This window comes from Scyliorhinus canicula, chromosome 8 (genome assembly GCF_902713615.1).
Source record: "Scyliorhinus canicula chromosome 8, sScyCan1.1, whole genome shotgun sequence".
Lineage (NCBI taxonomy): Eukaryota > Metazoa > Chordata > Chondrichthyes > Carcharhiniformes > Scyliorhinidae > Scyliorhinus > Scyliorhinus canicula.
The window spans coordinates 81,687,744-81,708,900 of NC_052153.1; the positions used below are offsets into that span (position 1 = coordinate 81,687,744).

Consider the following 21,157-nt stretch of genomic DNA (forward strand, 5'->3'; position numbering starts at 1 on the left):
TGTGATACTGCGGGCTGTGGGCAGTCCTGATCTCCTATCTGTCTGTCCCCTTCCCTTTCTCCCCCTCTCCTCCCCTCCCTTCCTCCCTCTGCTCCTCCTCCACCCTCTCCCCCGCTCTCTACAATATGTCCGGCTCCATATTGAGAGCCTCGATTAGAGCTGTCAGTGCCCGGAGACGGCTGATTCCCACCAGAGCAGCGCTGACTTTGGTAAGTGAGACGGCCGCCAATGTGAGATCGCATCGCCTTCACAACACTTGGTCAGCTCGCCCCGGGGTCCCGGCTAAAGGGGCTGCGGGCTCGCCCGGGGAGTGCCACTGGGAGGCAGCCCTGATGGCTGCAGAGTTTGTTGTCTTTTTTAACCGCCTCCCTCCACAGACTGCAACTGAGGATGTTTGGACAATCTTGCGTCTCTCGATGTTTGACAGCTGGCGACAGATTTCAAAGTGATGGCTGTCCTATTGAATAAAGACACCAGCATTTTGCGAGTAATGGGAAATTATTTTTAAATGCGCCACGGTTTTATATTAAAATGTATTGTATCGTTCGCTATCTGCATGATCCACAATAGAGCATGCTGGAAATAGCCCATCATCTGTGGACAGAAAAACAGTTAACGTATCAGGCGGGTTACCTTTCGGCAGAACAAATATGTGTGTCGGACCCTGAAAGTAAACTCATCCTCCAAGTCACTTGCTTCTTCCATGCTCAAATTCCCAATGTTCTAGTCTTTCACCTTTAGTTCATCGTGAATATCTGGAACTAGAGGGTATTTGACAAACAATTGGTTTAATCATTCATTACGAGATCTGGCTAGGCTGCCCAAAGCATTATTGGATTATCTCCATCACAATGATAGCTTGTGTAACATCTGCAATGAGATAAATGCACTATAGGACTCACCAAGGCACCTTAGACAGCACCCTCCAAACCCATAACTGCTACCATGTAGAAGAAGGGCAACAGAGGCATGGGAACGCCACGACCTGGAAGCTCCCCTCCAAGTAACTCTCCATACAGACTTCAAAATGTATCACAATTCCTTCACTTGTCATTGGATCAAAATCCTGAAATTCCATCTGTTACAGCAATTTGGGTGTACCTACACCTTAGGGACTGCAGTCACCACTGCCTTCTCAAGGACAATTAAGGAGGGGCATAAATGCTGGCCTCCCAAGGTTGTCCAAGAAGGCAAACATGAATAAAAACAGAAAATGCTGGGAAATGGTGTGGCAGCCTCTGTGAAGAGAGATTTAACATTCCAAGTCCATATGATGACTTCAGCTCTGAAGAAGTGTCATAATGACTTGAAATTATAAGTCTAATTCTCTCTCCATAATGCTGCCAGCCCTGCAGTTTTTCCAGCATTTTCTGTTTTTATTTCAGCTTTCCAGCATCCACAGTATTTTGTCAAACGTAAACCAGGCTTTACCACCACGTAAACCACCCCTTCCTGCCTTGATTCCAGTCTGTGGAATTTTCTTCCCGAGAGCATTGGAGGCAGGTTCATTGAATTTTTTTAAGGCTGAATTAGATAAATCCTGATTGACAAGGGAGTCAAAGATCTAAACGGTAAGCAGGAAAATGGAGTTGAAACCACATCCGATTAGTCATGATCTTAACAAATGACAGCAGGCTTGACGGGCCGAATGGTCTACTGTTTTGTATGTTCTCTGCCTTTTCCAACAGTAGGGTGTTGAACTCATGGGCATTTTTGTTATAAAGATCACGACTATCCTAACAACTGTTACTTACTACCATCTCTTAAAGCACTAGGTCAAATCCTCTGAAGCTCCCCACTGTCCTCGTCCTGAATTCTCCTCTTCCTTTAGTTTCTCTCCTATCTCCCCTCACACACTCTCTGAGCTGGTGTCGATAAGATACACCTCTTGCTCTTTAAAACATATACTGACCACTTCCCCCTCCTCCTGTCTCGTTTGTTAGTTGATAATTATGTCCCTTTCGGCACTATCCCATTTTCTTTCACATCTGTTGCCATCACTTATCCTTATCAGTTGACAGCACTCTTGCCTCCAGCTTAGTAGGTTTCAGGTTCAGGACCTGAGCACCAAAATGAAGGCTGGGCATACCAATACAGCATTGTGGGAATGCTGTACGGCCAGAGGTGTTGCTTTTAGATGAGATGTTAAACTAGTACCCCCTCAGACGGATGTAAAAGATCCAACTGCACTGTTTTGAAGAAGAGCAGGGGAGTTATCCCCAATGTCCTGGTCAGTGGAAAAGTTGGCTGCTTCATTTCCTAAAATCCAACAGTGATAACACTTTATTTATTTGACTATAAAGTGCTTTGATATGTCTAGTGGTTGTGAAAGGTGCTGTGCAAGTCATTTCCAACCACCCCTTTCTTCTCCCAAGTGCTCAAATAGTTTGTCACTTCCAAAATATGAGCTCATGTTTCTCGGAATATCTGGTTTGATTGCTTGAATCAAGATTTCGCCCCGCTGTAGTGCCAAAGAGACTATTATAAAAATCATATGACATCTAAATTGGGCTGTTAACAAAGAAAAACTATCCCTCTCTTTTTAATTGTTTGTTCATGGAGGCGTCATTAGTAAGGGCAATATCCCTAATAGCCCTTAAATTGAGTAGTTTCCTAGGCCATTTCAGAGGGCATTTAAGAATCAATTACACTGCCATTGCTATGGGTCTGGAGTCGCATGTAGGACAGACTGGTTAAGGACAGTAGATTTTCCTTCCCTACAGGACATTAGTAAACCAGATAGGTTTTTATAACAATTAATGGTAGTTTCATGGTTGTTATTACTAAGACTAGCCTTCAATTCCAGATTTGTCTTTAATTTTTTTTTATAAATGTTTTTTATTGAGTTTTCATGTTTTATATATGACAAGTGACAAATTATTAGAGAGAAAAAAAGAAAACACAAAAATTTAACATGTATATTTACAGGTAAGTATCTTTATAACAACAATTGTGGCCACCCCCTTTAGCCGGCATACATATTTTACATTCCCCATTATATGGCCGAGGCACATGTTTATAGGCATTTATTTATAGTTTGGTTTTGGGCCTTAGCTTGCCATCAAACCCCCATAACGAACCCGTAAACCCCCCCCCGGCTACCTTCCCCCGACTCCCGACCATTTTCCCCTGATTCTTGGCCACCCGACTATTCTTCCTCTTGTTCGTTGGCCACAAACAGGTCCCGGAACAGTTGCATGAATGGCTCCCACATTCTATGGAAGCCGTCGTCTGACCCTCGGATGGCGAATTTGATTTTCTCCATTTGGAGAGATTCCGAGAGGTCGGACAGCCAGTCTGCAGCTCTGGGCGGTGCTGCTGACCGCCAGCCAAACAGGATTCTACGGCGGGCGATCAGGGAGGCAAAGGCAAGGGCGTCCGCCCTCCCCAGGAATAGATCTGGCTGGTCTGAAACCCCGAATACCGCCACTACCGGGCATAGCTCCACCCTCACCCCCACCACTTTGGACATAGCCTCGAAGAAGGCTGTCCAGTAATCCACAAGTCTGGGGCAAGACCAGAACATGTGGGCGTGGTTGGCCGGGCCTCTTTGGCACTGTTCACATCTGTCCTCCACCTCCGGGAAGAATCTACTCATACGGTTTCTCGTTAAGTGGGCTCTATGTACCACTTTTAGTTGCGTCAGGCTGAGCCTTGCGCACGTGGAGGTGGAGTTGACCCTGTGCAGTGCTTCGCTCCAGAGTCCCCACACTATCTCCATCCCCAGGTCGTCCTCCCATTTCCTTCTTGTTGCGTCCAGTACGGTGTCGTCCCTTTCTACCAGTCGGTCATACATGTCGCTACAGTTCCCTTTCTCTAGGATACTTGCGTCCAGTAGGTCTTCCAGTAGTGTCTGTCGTGGCGGTTGTGGGTACGTCCTTGTCTCCTTTCGTAGGAAGTTTTTGAGCTGCAGGTACCATAGCTCGTTCCCCCCAGCTAGCTGAAATTTCTCTGTCAGTTCGTCCAGTGTTGCGATCCTGTCGTCCGTGTATAGGTCCCTGACTGTCAGTGTCCCCCCGGCCTGCCTCCACCTTTTGAAGGTGGCGTCAGTCAGTGCTGGTGTGAACCTATGGTTGTTGCAGATGGGAGCCTTGTCCGACATTTTGGTCAGGCCAAATTGCTGCCGCAGTTGGTTCAAGGATTGGAGGGTAGCTGTCACCACTGGGCTGCTGGAGTGTTTTTTGGGTGGGGATGGGAGTGCTGCCGTGGCGAGGGCCCGGAGGGAGGTCCCCATGCAGGAGGCCTTCTCCGCACGCACCCACTCAGCTTCTGGCTCCTGGATCCATCCCCTTACTCGCTCGGCTGTTGCCGCCCAGTGGTAGAATTGTAGATTCCCCCCTGGATTTTGTTTTTTGTAGGACCTTCTTTGGGATCCTAGCATTTTTACCCCCCCATACGAACGCCATGATAAGTTTGTCCAGCGCTTTGAAAAAGGCCTTGGGGATGTAGATCGGAATGGATCTAAACAGGAAGAGGAACCTGGGCAGTACGTTCATTTTGATCGTCTGGACTCTCCCCGCGAGGGAGAGCGGGAGTGTGTTCCATCTTTGCAGGTCCTTTTTAACTTCCTCCATCAGGCTGGTGAGGTTCCATTTGTGGATCCCTTTCCAGTCATGGGCTATTTGGATCCCCAGGTAGCGGAATTTGTGTCGGGTTTGTTTGAACGGCAGCCCCTTTAATGCTGCCCCCCCCCCCCCCCCCTTGCGGGTGTACTGTGAAGATCTCACTTTTGCTCATGTTGAGTTTGTAGCCCGAGAAGGCTCCAAACTCTTTCAGGAGCGCGATGATTCCGTCCATGCTGCTTTGTGGGTCCGAGATATAGAGGAGCAGATCATCCGCATAGAGTGAGACTCTGTGCTCTCTACCTCCCCTTCGGATCCCCCTCCAATTTTTTGCTGCCCTGAGCGCGATTGCTAGCGGTTCGATTGCTAGTGCGAACAGCAGCGGGGACAGTGGGCATCCTTGTCTGGTGCCCCTGTGCAGCTGGAAGTATTGGGAGTTGGTATTGTTGGTCCGTGCACTCGCCATGCGAGCATTGTATAGGAGCTTTACCCAAGCGGTGAACCCTGTTCCAAGCCCGAACCGCTCCAGTACCTCTATGAGGTATTTCCATTCGACTCTGTCGAAGGCCTTTTCTGCGTCCAGGGAGACGATCACCTCTTGTGTTCTCTCCCCGGAGGGGGTCATTATCACGTTCAGCAGGCGCCTGATGTTCGCGGTAAGCTATCTACCTTTGACGAAGCCCGTCTGGTCCTCTGTGACCACCTCAGGTACACAGTCTTCTAGCCTTTTGGCTAGGATTTTGGCCAGTATTTTGGCATCTGCGTTCAGCAGAGATATGGGTCTGTATGACCCACATTCCGTTGGGTCTTTGTCTTTCTTAGGTATCAGCGAGATTGAGGCCTGTGCTAACGTGGGTGGCAGTGTGCCCCTAGCTAGCGAGTCTGTGAACATCTCCCGCAGGTGCGGGGCCAGCGCTGTAGATTTGTCTTTTATTAGTCAAATTAAAACTCCACCAGCTGCCATGATGCGATTTGAACACATGTCTCTGCTTTGCCTATTTCTTTAAGAGTACCCAATTATTTTTTCCAATTAAAGGGTAATTTAGCATGGTCACTCCACCTAATCTGCATATGTTTTGGGTTGTGGGGATGAGACCCACGCAGATAACGGGGAGAATGTGCAAACTCCACACGGACAGTGACCCAGAACCGGGATCGAACCTGGGTCCTTGGCGCCATGAGGCAGCAGTGCTAACCACTGTGCCTGTACTGCCCTTCACCTTGCTTATTTCTACCTGTGCAACACCATGTGACTTCAACTTTGCCTCTACATAACTGTTGCTGAAACCCCTTTTCATGCCTTTGGTACTTTTCGGTTTAATTTTCTAGCGCGTCCCTGGCTGGTTTTCTACATCTTTCATGTTGCCAAGGGCAGCACGGTAGCACAAGTTGATAGCACTGTGGCTTCACAGTGCCAGGGTCTCAGGTTCGATTCCCCACTGAATCACTGTCTGTGAGGAGTCTGCATGTTCTCCCCATGTGTGCGTGGGTTTCCTCCGGGTGCTCTGGTTTCCTCCCACAGTCCAAAGACGTGCAGGTTAGGTGGATTGGCAATGCGAAATTGCTCTTAGTGACCAAAAAGCTTAGGAGGGGTTACGGGGATAGGGTGGAAATGAGGGCTTAATGTGGGTTTGTGCAGAGTCGATGGGCCGAATGGCCTCCTTCTGCACTGTATGTTCTAATATCCTTTAACACCATTGATGGTGATTTTTTTTGGCTATGATTAGCAAGATAAGAATAGAGCCTGGCAACTTCGACCAACTGGATGACAGTGGATAGCTATTGGAGGACAATGGTGTGATCAACTGTTTAAATATCTGAGGATGGATTAAGAAGGATGAGGAGGGATAGTTTACTTTTTGTCACAGTCACACAGGACATAATTTGTTACTGATAAAAATTGTTTTGGTAGTGTGTTAGGGTGGAAACCTGATTGGAGAGAGAGTTCCAGGAAAGGCGGGCATGAATTTGGGCGGTGACCTGTTGTTCAAAGATTTTGGAGAGGAAAGGGAGGTTAGAAATGGGGTGGTCATTTGATTGATTGATTGATTGTCACATGTACCGAAGTATAGTGAAAAGTGTTTTTCTGCCGCCAAGGGAACATACACAGTACTTTTGTAGAGTCTTTTGGTTTACAGAATTATTTCAGCTCAGAAGGAGGCCATTTAACCCATTGTATATGCACCGGCTCTCCAACTGAGCTTCATGGCTCAGTTACATTCCCCTGCCTATTCCCTGTACCCCTGCACATTGGTTCTATTCAAATTTTTTTCCTCACATTTGCTTCTTTTGCAAATCACTTTAAATCCGATATCAAATCTACTCTTCTTCTCTTACTCTTCTTCTCTCCCAAGGAGACTAGTCCCAACTTTTCCAAACAACTTCATGACTGAAGTGTCTCATGCCTGGAACCTTCTTGTAAACCTCTTCTGCACTCTCTCCAATGCTTTCAAATCCTTTCTAGTGTGGCGCCCAGAACTACACACAATATTCCAGCTGAGGTCTAATTACTGTCTTGTATCAGTTCAACATAACCTCCTTGCTTGTGTACTCTATGCCCCTATTAATAAAGCCCAGGATACTATATGTTTTAACTACTCTCTACACCTGTCCTGTTCAATGATCTATGCAAATATATACCCAGATCCCTCAACCCCTGCATCCCCTTAAGAATCTTGCCCTCTATTTTATATTGCCTGTCCATGTTCTTCCTCCCAAAATGCCTTACCTCACACTTTTGAACTTCACCTGCCACCGAGCTGCCCATTCCACAAACCTGACTGTCCTTTTGAAGTCCTACACCATTCTCTTCGCATTTTACAGTATTTCCAAATTTCATATCATCTGCAAACTTTGGTCAAAGGTTGGTTCCGGGGTGATAGTGGCAGATTCGAAGGAGAGACATAGAACCTGAGGAGAGATTAACTGTGAGTGATGTTAGTTGACATGGGAGCCAGAAAGTTTTGAGAATGGATTTGAGCAAACAGGTGAGCCTTTATGGGCAAGATGGGCTCAGGGATGATACAAGGGGAGATAAAGGAGAAACTAGAGAAAGAAACCAGTTCAATGCTAGGGAAAGGTGGAAGCCTTTGAGCAAGTTCAGCCTAGTGAGCTAGGAAAAGGGAGGGAAGTGGCAGAGATTGCTCATTGGATCACCCTGTCTTGGTGACAAAAAAAACCATGTGTTTCTTGCACATTGGAGGTAAGGTTGAGGGAGGGGGGGTTAAGAAAATGGCTTGCAGTAGAGAAAAGAAGCCAGGAGAATTCCAGAATGATCCTAAAATAGTAATTTTTGCAGTTGAGAATAAGACTATTTTCAATAGTTTGTTTTGTAATCTAGTCAGATCTGATGGTGAATGGCTGAATGAGTTCTCCAGTACTTCCAGTTAAGTCTGAATCACTTGAACGTGAGAGTGGAGCTGAGAGAAGGGCCAGGGTTAGAGTGAGTAATGGTTTAAATGAGATCGAAGGTAGAGGTCGGGGTGCGGTTAAGCATAATGGTAGCTACTAAAATGGCATGGTGAAGAGTGGGCCGAAGGTTAGGTAGCTGAGAATTTGACAATGCAGCTCCAGATGAAATGGGAGAGAATTTTCTTCCCCAGAAAGGATACAGAAGGAAGTATGGTGAAGGTGATGTTGATGGGAAGTAATGCAAGGACTAGACCAGAGATAGCCTTATCTGTGATTGATACTCAGATCGGGGTAATAAAGTCACATGAGATGAGATGGTTAAGTGGGTGGCTGTGAATGAGATGGAGACTTAACATAGAGGAAGAGAGTAAGAGAGGATAGGAGGGCCATAGAATAGAATCATACAGTGCTGATGGAGGCCTATCGGCCCATCGAGTCTGCACCGACCCTCTAAAAGAGCATCCTTACTAAAAGAGCATAGTTTTACCAGGTTCTAGCCCTATCTCTGCAACCGCGTAACCTCACCTAACCTGCACATCCAAGAGCAATTTTGCATGGCCAATCCGAAGCAGGCACTCCCAGTGCTGACTTTTGAGTTGAGGTTATTGCTGTGGTGGAGACTGGCTGCTGCTGTTGCTGCTCGCTCTCTCTCTTGCTCAGTTTGCTAGTTGTTCCTAGTGTTGGTGCTGCTGAGCTGACTGGAGGAAGGGGAAATGAGGGAAGAGTGGAGAGAGGGACACGAAGGAGACTTCAACACCAAGGTGGGAGCAGAGCCCTTTGGACTGCTTGTTTACTGGGTCCCTCCCAGGCTGAGGGCCCTACCTGGCCCAGTTCTCCCAATCATCAACATCTGCCTTCAGCAAGGACAAAGCCTTCATCTTCCATCAGGTGTGCTTGATCCAGGACAGGGGGATTCAGTGGACGGCGTGTTTGCTAAGCCCTTCCGGACTAAAGATCTCGGACAACAGCAGCTTTTGGCTGGGAGGATGTCAGATTCCACTGGGTGGTCATTCCAAGGTGGGAGCACGGACTGTTTTTGCTGAGCCCTATTCTGGCTGAAGACCTCGCAAACCTGCATTTACCTACATCAGTGTGGTCGACCTAGGGTGGGAACACGGGCTGTGTTTTTGCTGGGCTCCCTTGCGGGCTTGAATATCTGCTTGTGCTCACCTATCCTCACACGCTCCAGCTTCACGGGAGTCACAGGAGTGTCTCACCTCAGGCACCAACCCATCCACGGTGCCCAACCTGTGCTGCTATCCTCCTCCCGCTGTGTCCCTTGCTCTCTTTCTTTCCCTTCCTTCCCTCGTTCCTTCGCATACCTTCCCGGTGGATAATACATTGTTCCGTTTTGCTCCTCCCCTAACCCCCCGCCCCCCCAGTCTATTTTCCAACCTACACCGACACGACAAAGCCCACTGTGGGGTGGGCATGGCACATGCCTAATGGCCACGCCACCTAAGTCGGTGGTGGAGCAGTCCAGAGACACCTATGCAGGAGGGGAGGGTGTGGCCTCTTTGGCCTCCACTACTCCCGCAGCCCCGCCACCTTTCCGGTAGCTAACCCGGAAACTGGGGGCGAAGTGCTACACTTACCCCACCGTCACCACAGGGGTGAGCGTTGCGCAATGGCCAGGGTCGTTGGCCCCCTTGGCCATTGTGGTCGCCTCTTGAATGTACAGGAAGGTCATGTTTTTCCTGAGGGCCAAGTGGATGGTCCACCTTGCCCTTGAAAAGGAGCTCATGTTGGGCGGGGCCTACATGGCGGTGGACCTTATTGAGGCCACAACCGAGAGAGTAATGCTCTTCAATGTCCTGCCCTACCTCACTACTGAGTTCCTCCGCTCCCACCTCCAACTACTAGGGGATGTACTTTCCAAGTTGGTGCTGCTCCCTCTTGTCCCCCACCCTCAGGCACATCTGACCGCTCATATTGTTCCTCCTTTGCACTGTCGATTTGGGGATCCTAGGGTTATTACCCCCCACACAAACACCATGATCATTCTGCCTATGTTGTGGAAGAAGCGCTTGGGGATGAAGATCGTTATGGAGCTGAACAGGAAGAGGAACCTCGGCAGGACATTCATTTTGATCATCTGCACTCTCCCCGCCAGGGCGAGCGGGAGTGCATCTCATCTCAGTAGGTCCTTTTTAACTTCCTTCGCCAGACTGGTCAGATTCCACTTGTGAATCTGTGTCCAGTCATGGGCTATCTGATCCCAAGGGAGCGGAATTTGTTTCGGACTAGTTGAATGGAAGTCCCCCCAGCTCTGTCCCTCCCCCGTTCGGGTTCACCGGGAATGTCTTGCTCTTGCCCAGGTTGAGTTTGTAGCCCGAGAAGGCTCCGAACTCTCTCAGCAGTTGCATGATTGCTTTCAGGCATTTCTGTGGGTCCGAGACTTAGAGGAACAGGTCATCCGCAGAGAGTGAGACTCTGTGCTCTCTGCCCCCTCTTTGGATGCACTTCCAGCTCTTTGCGTCACACAGAGCGATTGCCAGGGGTTCAATTGCTGGGGCGAACAGAAGCGGGGCAATGGGCATCCCTGTGTAGCTGGAAGTATTCAGATCTGGTAGTGTTGCCGTGGTGAGTGGGAGGCTGATGTTCGGGTCGATGGTCTCCCTCGCTCTTGGGCGGCTAGGGCCTCGTGGGGCTACCGTTCATCCGCTCACTTTTCGTGGCCCTTCCCGCCACTTCTGCCGTCCCTTCGGCCCTTTGAGCTCCCGTTTGATAGCATTTGTTTTGTTGTTCTCTTTCCTCAATTGGGGTTACTTTGCTATCGATTTTTCGGGCAAAATTCGTCTAAAATGGTCTATTTGATTCTGGTTGGGAGGAAAACCACCTTATGTGTGTCCGCTCGGCCCATCACTGTCACCAAAAGTCTTTTTTAAAAAGTAAACTTCAAGTACCCAATTATTTTTCTTTTCCAATTACGGGGCAATTTAGCCACCTAACCAGCACATCTTTGGGTTATGGGGGTGAAACTCACACAGACATGGGGAGAATGTGCAAACTCCAGTCACTGGAAGTCTTGAATGTTTTCGACTTAAGGCTGAAATAAACTGGCAAGCCAATGATCATACAAAAGTCCAGGCCAGTGTTTTTCAAGCTTTGTTTCCTGGGACCCACTTTTACCAACCAGCAGGTCATCCCGACACACCACGTTTGCTTATTTTTAATGTGACAGGTGAGCCTGCTTGGTCCTCACAATCTCACTTGCTTTGTCATTCAATGTTATGTAAATTTGCTAAGGACTGCAGCTGATTATCTAAGTTGTCGCTCCATCCTTTGGAAAAGAAAATCAAGAGGTTTGTCCTCAAACACGTCATGCTTAGTCTTCAAATGCCTATGAAGTTCTGAGGGTTGTAAACTTTCATTTTCCAGTCCTTTCCTGTTTGCTTGTTCGCAGCTGAAAAATGGAGGAATTTTCCCTCCATGATTTTGCACCAAAAGCACAGACATACAGGGCGCGTGGCCTGCTCTCTGCCACCCCTCCTGGCGGGAAGACTGCATTGTTCCATTTGAAAGCTGGTTGTGGCCAGCATTCTCAATTTAAAAGCCGGTCATGGCCATTGGGCACTTCTCTCAAGACCCATAACTCCGTGACCCTCCTTCAATCTCCCTGTGGGTCGCAACTTGCAGTTTGAAAAACCCTGGGTTAGACGAGCTGTGGGAAGCATTCCAGTGCTCTCTGCTGGTAAACTACAGTTTTAGCTGTTCGAACTCTATTGGTATTCCAACTGTCTAGTGGGTCCTTTATCATTGGTTCTGCTAACCTACACCGTAGATCTTTGGTCTTGATAAGTGAGTGCTTCCCTAAGTGCACATTCATTATTGGCAACTGTAACAACTTGTATTGATATAACAACTTTAACATTTAAAAAAATGCCCAGTGTCTTCATGAAAGCATTATAAAATAGACCACAACACCGAGCCATCTAAGGAAAATACAGGTCAGATGACCAAAACCTTGATGAAAAAATAAAGTTTTAGGGAGTGTCGTAAAAGGGGAAATAAGGCAGGGAGATGTTGGGAAAGTATTCCAGAGCTTATGACCTATGAAACTGAAGGCATGGCTACCAATGGTGGAGAAATTAAAATCAGGAATACACCAGAGGCCAGAATTAAGGGAGCACTGGTATCTTGGAGAATTGTGGGCTGAAGGAGATTACTGCAAATTGGGAGGGAGAAGACCATGGAGGAATTTGAAGGATGAGAATTTAAAAATTAAGACTTTGACCCACATTGGCTTCTAGTTAAGCATTGAGCATAAGATAGTGGAACATGACATGGGCATAGAATTTTGGATGACTTCAAGTTTAGAGAGAGTCCAATGTGGGAGACCATCCAGCAAATAATTTGTAAAATTGTTTTTAGTAAATTTCTTTGAAGTCTCTTAAATAATAATCTTTATTGTCACAAGTAGGCTTACATTAACACTACAATGAAGTTACTGTGAAAATATGGAGTTGGATTTCCATGCATGTCAAATACCCAGCACAGTAATAAAATGTTCCTCCTCTTTAAAGGGGATGTTGTGTTTTTCATATTAATCTATACAATTTTCAAACTAAGATAATGATTACAATTTTAAGTAGGCTTTGGATTGGAAGTAAATAGATAAATTCAATTGTGGGATCTAGTCAGAAAGTAGTCCTGGTTTCCAACTGATGAATTATTTTGCACAAGAAATATGCTAAATATCCAGCGTTCTCAAATTTTCTGTACAGGAAATAGATTTCAGTGTTATAATTTTGACATTCTTAAATTCTGTGAATTTTACTTTAAAATTGAAACCATTGTTAAACTTTTAAACTTGTTTTTTTTTCTCCTTACATAGACTCCGTTAGCTGTTAATAAAATTAAACAGCTGCTTCGGGAAAAGCCTGAATGTGTAAGTATCATCAGGTATATATCACTCTTGCCTGTCTTCCCTAACAGGGAAAAGACGGGCAATATTCCAAAAACAAGAATGAGTGCATTTTTAAAAGAAAGCTTTTGCTTGCAGCACATGCTATGTAGTGATGCTATTTATATAATGTCAAATAATTTATTTTAACTTTCCTTTGGTAGAATTTTGTACTTGTCCCAAGAATAGATCCTCATTGATTTCCGACTTATTTAGCATTCTGCTTTAAGAGGAACCCTAGCTTTAATTCAAATTATTAGAGTGAATTCATTGTATAAATGTTACAATTTTTAATTAATTAAAAGCTATTTTACAATTAGTATATACCTTTTTATTCATTCATGGGATGTGAGCTTCACTAGAAAGGCCTGCAGTTGTTGTTCATCACTAATTTCCATTGAGATACGCTGCAGTCATGTGCTGCAGATACATCTCATTGCTATTCTGAAAGAAGTTCCAGATTTTTGACCGAGCAATAGTGAAGTAGTGGCGATACTGAATCAAGTCAGAATTTGTGGCCTGTAGGCGAACTTACAGATGGTGGTATTCCCATGCATCGCCTGCCCTAGTTCTTGTAGATGTTAGAAGCCATAGGTTTAGAAGGCACTGTCAAAGAAAGCTTGGTGAATGTTGCAGTGCATCTTATCAATGGTGTACATTTCTGCTACTGTCTTCTGGTGGTAAAAGGCTACCAAACCAAGTGGTTTTTCCTGGATTGTGTCGAGCTTCTTAGTGTTTTTGCTCATCCAAGCATATGAAGAGTATTCCACCATGCTCCTGAGTTGTGCCTTGTCGATGGTGGACAAGTATTGTGGAGTAAGGTTACTTGCTGTTGAATTCCCAACCTCCGACCTCAAACTGTGACCATACCATACTGAGTTAGGTGGTTGATAAATTACTGGTTAATGGTACCCCTGAATGTTTATGGTCGGAGTTTCAACAATGGTAATGCAGTTGAAAGTCAGGGAGGAGATGTTTAGATTTTCACTCATTTGAGGGGTGGTCATCGGTGGGTTACCTGTGTGGTATGAATGGTACTTGCCACTTATCAGCTCAAGCCTGAATGTTGTCCAGGTCTTGCTGCAAGCAGGCATGGCCTGCTTCAGTATCCAAGGAATTGCAAATGGTATTAATCATTTTCAATCATCAGGGGACATCCCCATTTCTGATCTTATGGTCAAGAGAAGGTTGTTAACGGGGACTTCCGGTTGTGACCATGGGGTGCAACATACAGTGTTGCTCCTGCTTAAAGTCACAGAAAAGATCTCTTTTTATATAGAACCGGGTGGAATTTTGATGAAAAAGCGTAGGTGAATTTTAGAGGAGTAGTTTACCCCTGGAATGGTATGTCTTCTGATCACCAGACCCGGCAGAAAACAGTGAGAGATTTGGCTGAAAAGTTGAAACAGTCTTGTGCTTCACAGACAGTCTCTTCCAGCATACAAGCGGGGGAGGGGCAAGCTGGAAGGCCCCAGATACAGGAACTGATGACTTTTATCAAGGAGGAGTTCCATAAACAGGGGAAAGAAATGTGTGGGGATCATGCAGAGGCCATTGCAGAAGCTGTGGCACCCCTGAAGAGTACTCTGGAGCGGATGGAGAAGTGTTTGGAGGTGCAGGGGTCACAGATTCGGGAGATTGAAGGAGTGATCTCGGACCACAGCGATCGTGTGGCGGCTCTGGAGGCAGAGGTGGGGCTCCTAGGAGACCTTTGTAAAACGCTGAGGGCAAAGGTTGAGGAGCAGGAGAATACCTTGAGAAGACAGAACCTGCGAATAGTGGGCCTGCCTGAAGGAGTGGGAGGTGTGAGTGCCACAAGGTACGTCTCGAAGGTGCTGGCGGGGCTGGAGGCAGAAGGGGTGCTACATAAGGCACCTGAAGTGGACCGAGTGCATAGATCCCTGAGGCAAAAGCCTAGAGCTGGGAGCCGCCGCGGGCGGTGATTGTGAGACTCCACAAATTTGTGGAGAAAGAGAAAATTCTACGGTGGGCCAGGGAGAAGTGTAGCTGCGACTGGGAGGGAAATAACGTCCAAATTTATCAGGATATTGGAGCCGAGTTGGCAAAACGGCAGGCAGGTTTCAACAAGGCCAAGGTGGTGCTGTACCGGTGGCAGATCAGATTTGGGTTGCTGTACCCGGTGAAATTATGGGTGACGTTTGGAGGCCGGGAATATTATTTCGAGACCCCAGAAGATGCCTAAGACTTCATTAAGGAGCATAAACTGGGGGAGAAGTAGCGGACAATGCTTAGGAATCGGGGTGCTGGCACTATGTAATGGTCGGGAGCATGTTTGAATTGGGTGTAGGTACTGGGGAATATTCGCCTTTTTTTTTTGTTGGGGGTGGCGGTTTCTGTTCAATGTTGAGATTGTAAGGAGTTGTAGGGGTGAAAAGTTTATGTGGGGATGGATGTTCCCATCCCCCCTCCTGTTTTATGTGACTGTTTGTGTTTAACATTTGTTCGTATGCTTTTGGAGAAGAAAGCCAGGAGTTCAGGAGAAGTCCATGTTTGGATGGGGGAGGGTAAGGCCACGAGGAGGCCTTCTTCCTTGAGCTGGGGGGGAGGGAGGGGTCATTAGGAGGTTCCTTTGGGCAGGGGCAGCTGCGCTAGCAGGTTGGTGAATGGAAGTGAGGTGGTGGAGGAGAAGGCCAAGAGGGGTGGGGGGGGGGGGGGAGTGGTGGGGGGGAAGAAGGGGAAGGGGAAAAGCGGGGGGGGGGGGGGGTTCTGCGACATGGCAGGCGGTGAGGGATGACATGGTCAAGGGTGAAGAAAGGGGCCATCTACGATGAGCTAGGTACAGAGTGGAATTAAAGTGGCAGGAGTTAAGTGGGGAAGATGACGGACGGTAGAGGGGATTGGTAACGTGGAAAGTCTGGGGACTGAAGGGCCGGTTAAAAGGTCGCGGGTGTTCACGCACCTCAGGAACTTGAAAGCTGGGGTAGTCTTTCTGCTGGAGACGCGCCTCCATGTGAAGGACCAGGTTAGGTTAAGGAAGGGGTGGGTCGGGCAGGTTTTTCACTCGGGGTTTGATTTGAAACCGAGGGGTGTGGCCATTTTAATGAGCAAAGTAATGGAATTTGTGAGGGCGAAGGAGGTGAGAGATCCGGGTGGGAGATATGTGAATGTGAGTGGGGTATTGGAAGGGGCACCAGTAGTGTTGGTAAATGTGTATGCCCAAATTGGGATGATGTGGGTTTTATGAGGGGGTTGCTGGCAGAAATCCCGGATTTGGCCATGCACCAGTTGATCTAAGGTGGAGATTTCAACGGTGTCCTGGAGCTGAGGGTGGATAGATCGAGCCCCAGGTCGATGGGTAGGGTACGAATAGCAAGGCAACTGGGGGGGTTTATGGAGAGGATGGGTATGGTGGACCCAAGGTGTTTTCAGAATCCAGGGGGAAGGGCGTATTCTCTTTTCACACGTCTATAAGGTGTTTTCGAGGATTGACTACTTTGTAGTGAGTCAGGAGATTTTGGTTGGGGTGGAGGGGGCAGAGTGTGCGGGGATAGTTATCTCTGAGCATGCACCCCACTAGCTGGAGATTTGGTTTAGAACAGGACGAACAGAGGCTGGGGTGGACGTTTGACTCGAGGTTGTTGGTAGATGGGGGTTTTTGTGATAAGGTGCGATTGGCGATTAGGGATTATGTGGAGTTGAATCACAATGGGGAGGTGGCGGCGGGCATTTCTTTGGGGAGCATTGAAGGCAGTGGTCCGGAGAGAAATTATTTTGTTTACTGTTCGTGCAAATAAGGAAAGGAGGGCGGAACATAACCGTCTAGTGAGCGAGATAGTGGAGGTGGACAGGGAATATTCAAGGGTGCCCACCGTGGAGGGATTGGCAATAAAGAAAATGGTGCTGGGGTAATTTGACAGGCTGACAACAGGGAAGGCTGTAGGGCAACTGCGTAGGGCAAGGGGGGTGCAATACAGGTATGGGGAGAAGGTGAGCCAGCTGCGGAGACAGGCTGCGTCCAGGGAAATATTGAAGATCCGGGCTGGGGATGTGGTGTCAGAGCCAGGGACGATAAATGAGGCATTTAGAGAGTATTACCAGGGATTTTATGAGGCAGACCCAGGAGGAGAGGAGGGGGACATGGGGCGGTTTCTAGACGAGCTAGAATTTCTCCAGGTGGAGGAAGCAAAGAGGCAGACGTTGGAGGAATCTCTGGGGCTGAGGGAGATGCTGGTTAGTATCAGGGGTATGAAGCCGGGGAAGGCCCCTGGGCCGGATGGGTACCCGGTGGAATTTTATAAGGAATTTGTGGCGGACCTGGCACCACATCTGTTGGGGGCGTTTAATGAAGCACTGGAGAAGGGGGAATTTCTAGAGACGATGACGCAGGCAGTAATCACACTAATCCCAAAAAAGGGAAGGATCCGGTGGAATGTGGGTCGTATAGACCCATATCACTATTGAGCCCGGATGTGAAAGTATTGGCTAAGTTGTTGGCGGGAAGGATGGAGGATTGTGTCCCGGGGGTGGTTGCAGAAGATCAAACAGGCTTCGTGAAGGGCAGGCAGCTCGCGAGTAATATAAGGCGGCTGGTGAATGTGGTGATGAATCCGTCGAGGGCTCTGGTACTGGAGGTTGTGATGTCCATGGACGCGGAGAAAGCATTTGATCGGGTGGAGTGGCGGTACGAGTACGAAGTTTTGGGAAGGTTTGGGTTTGGGCTGGGATTTGTGGCATGGGTACGGTTGCTGTATGTGGCACCAAGAGCAAGGGTGAGGACGAATGATAGGAGCGCATGAAGCTTTGACTTACACAGGGTATGAGGCAGGGGTGCCCGCTGTCACCACTGCTGTTTGCGCTGTCCATAGAGCCATTGGCGATGGCTTTCAGGGGGTCGGCAGAGTGGCAGGGGATAATGAAGGGACAGAGGGAGCATGCAGTGTCGCTCTATGCCGATGACCTCTTGCTGTATGTTTCGGATCCGTTGGAGAGTATGGGAAGGATTATGGGCCTGTTGGGGAGGTTTCGAGGAATCTCTGGGTACAAGCTGAATGTAGGGAACAGCGAGGTATTCCCGGTGAATGAACTGGCACAGCGGGCTAATTTAGGGGGGATGCCATTTACGGTAGCGAGGGATAGGTTTAGGTATTTGGGGATTCAGGTAGCGAGGGAATGGACGGGGCTCCATAAGTGGAACTTAACAAAGCTGATGGAGGAGGCCAGGGAGGCTCTTAAGAGGTGGGATACACTGCACTTAACGTTGGCAGGGAGGGTCCAAGTGATGAAAATGAATATTCTGCCGAGGTTCTTGTTTATCTTTCAGGCTCCCCCGATCTTTATACCAAAGACCTTTTTCGGAAAGTGGACACAGTCATTTTTGACTTTGTCCGTGCGGGGAAGGTGCCGAGGGTGGAGAGGACCCTGCTACAGAGGCAGGGGCAGAGGGGGGTTTGCCGTTGCCAAACTTGCTTCATTATTATTGGGCGGTGAAAGTGGACAAGGTGCGGCGGTGGTGGGAAGGAGAAGGGGTAGAGTGGGTTAGGATGGAGGAGGAATCTTGTAAGGCGTCTAGTTTGAGGGCTATGGTGATGGCAGCATTGCCAATGGCTCCAAGTAGGTATTCAGGGAGCCCAGTGATGCAGTCCACAGTGAAGATATGGAATCTTCATATGGAATGAGGAGGCATTTTAGGGTGGAAGGGATGTCGGTGCTAACGCCGCTGTGCGAGAATCATGGGTTTGAGCCGGCAGGGGATGGATAGTGTATACAGGAGGTGGAGGGAAGTGGGGCTGGTCAAGGTGAGGGATTTGTATTTGGAGGAAGGGTTCACCAGTCTGGAGGAGCTCAGGGAGAGGGTAGAGCTGCCGAGGGGTAGTGAGTTCAGGTACCTATAGATTAGGTACTTTGCACTAAAGGTCTAGAAGGAGTTCCCGAGATTGCTGGGATATACCCTCCTGGAGCGACTGCTGCTTCCGGATGTTGAAGGGGAGGGAAGAATTGGGGATATATCTAAGTGGCTGGGGGAGCAGGGAGGCAAGCGGGTGGTGAAGATCAATGGGAAGCGGAGTTGGGAATGGAGATCAATTGGGGAGTATGGAGTGAGGCATTGCAAAGGGTAAACGGGACCTCCTCTTGTGCAAGGATGAGCCTGATACAGTTTAAGGTGGTGCACAGGGTGCATATGACTCGGCCGAGAATGAGTGGGTTCTTCCAGGGAGTAGCAGATGAGTGCGAGAGGTATGGGCGGGGGCCAGCGAATCACGTGCACGTTTTGGGGTTGCAAAAAATTGGGAAGATTCTGGTCAGGGTTGTTCATGGTTTTAGCCAGGGTAGTAGAGGAGGAGGTGGACTCGGACCCTTTGGTGGCGATATTTGGGGTTTCAGAGAAGCCGAAGTTGATGGAGAGGAGGAAGGCCGATGTCATGGCCTTCGCCTCTCTGATTGCACAGCGATGAATTTTGCTGGAGTGGCGGTCGGCATCGTCACCGGGGGTAGCAGCATGGTTGGGTGACCTGTATGGCTTCCTGTGGTTAGAAAAGATAAAATATGAGTTAAGGGCTCAGCAGGGGAGTTTGAGAAAAGGTGGGGGATGTTCGTCGTGGGGGGGTGGGTGATTGGGAGGGGAGGGTGCAAAAGGAGAAAAATCTGTACAAACTGTATAGCTGATTATTGGGAAGTATGTTTCCCGGGGTGTTTATTTGCTGTAACCTACTTGATACAAGTTTGTAGTAAAATGCGTTTTTAAAGAAAAAGAGAAGGTTGTTAACAAAGAAACTGAAAATGATTGGGCCTCGGTCACTACCCTGAGGAACTCCTATAAATATGGCCTGAGGCTGAGTTGATTGGCCTCCAAACAGCATCTTCTGAAAGATTTCTTTTTTAAATGGTGAAAAAAAATTAACGAGAGAGTGAAATTGGCCATAGTTTAAATATTTCTTGGAGGCCAGCAAATGTGATTAAGGAAGTGAACAACTTGTTTTTCTAAAATTCTAAAATAGATCGGATTGAAGATCGGAGTTCGAACTAGAGGATGCAATGGTCTGTCTTATACTTTAGAATACACAAAAGAGAAAAGAGAATCAGACGAAGAAGTAATCCAGGATGGTAAGTGTACTAGTTGGAGATACACACTTTAAAAGGGTTACCTATCAGTTTTTATGCTTTATTCTAAATCTTTGTTGAATATTGTAAACACTGAAGCATCTAGTCCAGACCTTAATCTGTGTCATATTTCCTCCCATTTTAAAATCTTACTAAAAATATTGCAGTAGAACCTCAAGCGACCTGTACGATTACTTTCCTCAGGTTTCCTGCAGTACATAGCCTACATACATTGCCTAAAATTGAGAATGTAAAATGAAATAAAACTCAAAATAGAACAGTTCACACTGAAATCGACGCAAAGCCCGATACTATTGCGCTGTGGCAACTATTCAGACTCACAATGGCAGGTCTTTGCTGTGTTACTTAGCCAGATGCACTGTTAATGAGATTCATAGGTTCATAAGATACATTTAATGTTGCCCTTCCAGAATATGAATTCTACCGTCTTCCAATTACAAAATCTGTTTCTTAAATTTGTCATATGTCTTGACCTCAACTATTCTTGTATTCTAACTGCTGATCGCCCTCTGTATCAGGAAACACTTACAAAGATCTGTTGTGAAGGGCAAATTCACAACATTAAACATACCTTTTGTTCACTAGCACTGTTTTATCTGACACATGGCTTTAGGTTTACTTATTTTTATCTTGTTGGACATTTTAATCTTCTCTGACATGTCTCTGAGGGTTAAGAGGTCTTCCTCATTAAATAATTCCTTGTATCTTTCACCTTTGGCAAGAAGACTTGGTGACGTTGTTCTCTGCTTGTCTCTGGGACCATGATACAATATAACTATAATAGGCCACGTCAATGGAGCAGAGGTTGTATTGCAGTAATGATTACAGAACTTTTCAAGTTTGTTCTTGAAATTTGGGTAACAATGAGATAGCAGTGTTATTGTGCATTCCTAATTGCCCCGAGGCATTAAAAGCCAACCAAATATGACTGGAGTCATACAAAAACAAAATACTGTGGCTGTTGGAAATCTGAAATAAAAACAAAATGCGGGAAATATTCAGCAGATCAGTCAGCATCTGTGGAGAGAGCAATAATGTTTCAGGTTGCTGACCTTTCAGAACTTGACAGGTCATCGAGTCTAGTCTGGCTCCTATTTCTCATGTTTTTAAAAATTTGTTCTTAGGATGTGAGTGTCACTGGCTGGGCCAGCATTTCTTGCTCATCCCTAAATGCCCTTGAAATGAGTGCTTGCTTAGG

General features: G+C 47.3%; 1 protein-coding gene across 1 annotated transcript in view; it reads left to right on the forward strand.

Annotated features, from left to right (window-relative positions):
* isca1 (iron-sulfur cluster assembly 1) overlaps window positions 1-21,157 on the forward strand; it is a 34,880-nt gene continuing 13,723 nt past the window's right edge. Inside the window, exons 1-3 of the mRNA XM_038804823.1 lie at window positions 1-209; window positions 12,811-12,864; window positions 19,836-19,941. Of these exons, the coding sequence (XP_038660751.1) occupies window positions 126-209; window positions 12,811-12,864; window positions 19,836-19,941 (244 nt within the window). The 5' untranslated portion in view covers window positions 1-125. The remainder of the gene's footprint in view (window positions 210-12,810; window positions 12,865-19,835; window positions 19,942-21,157) is intronic.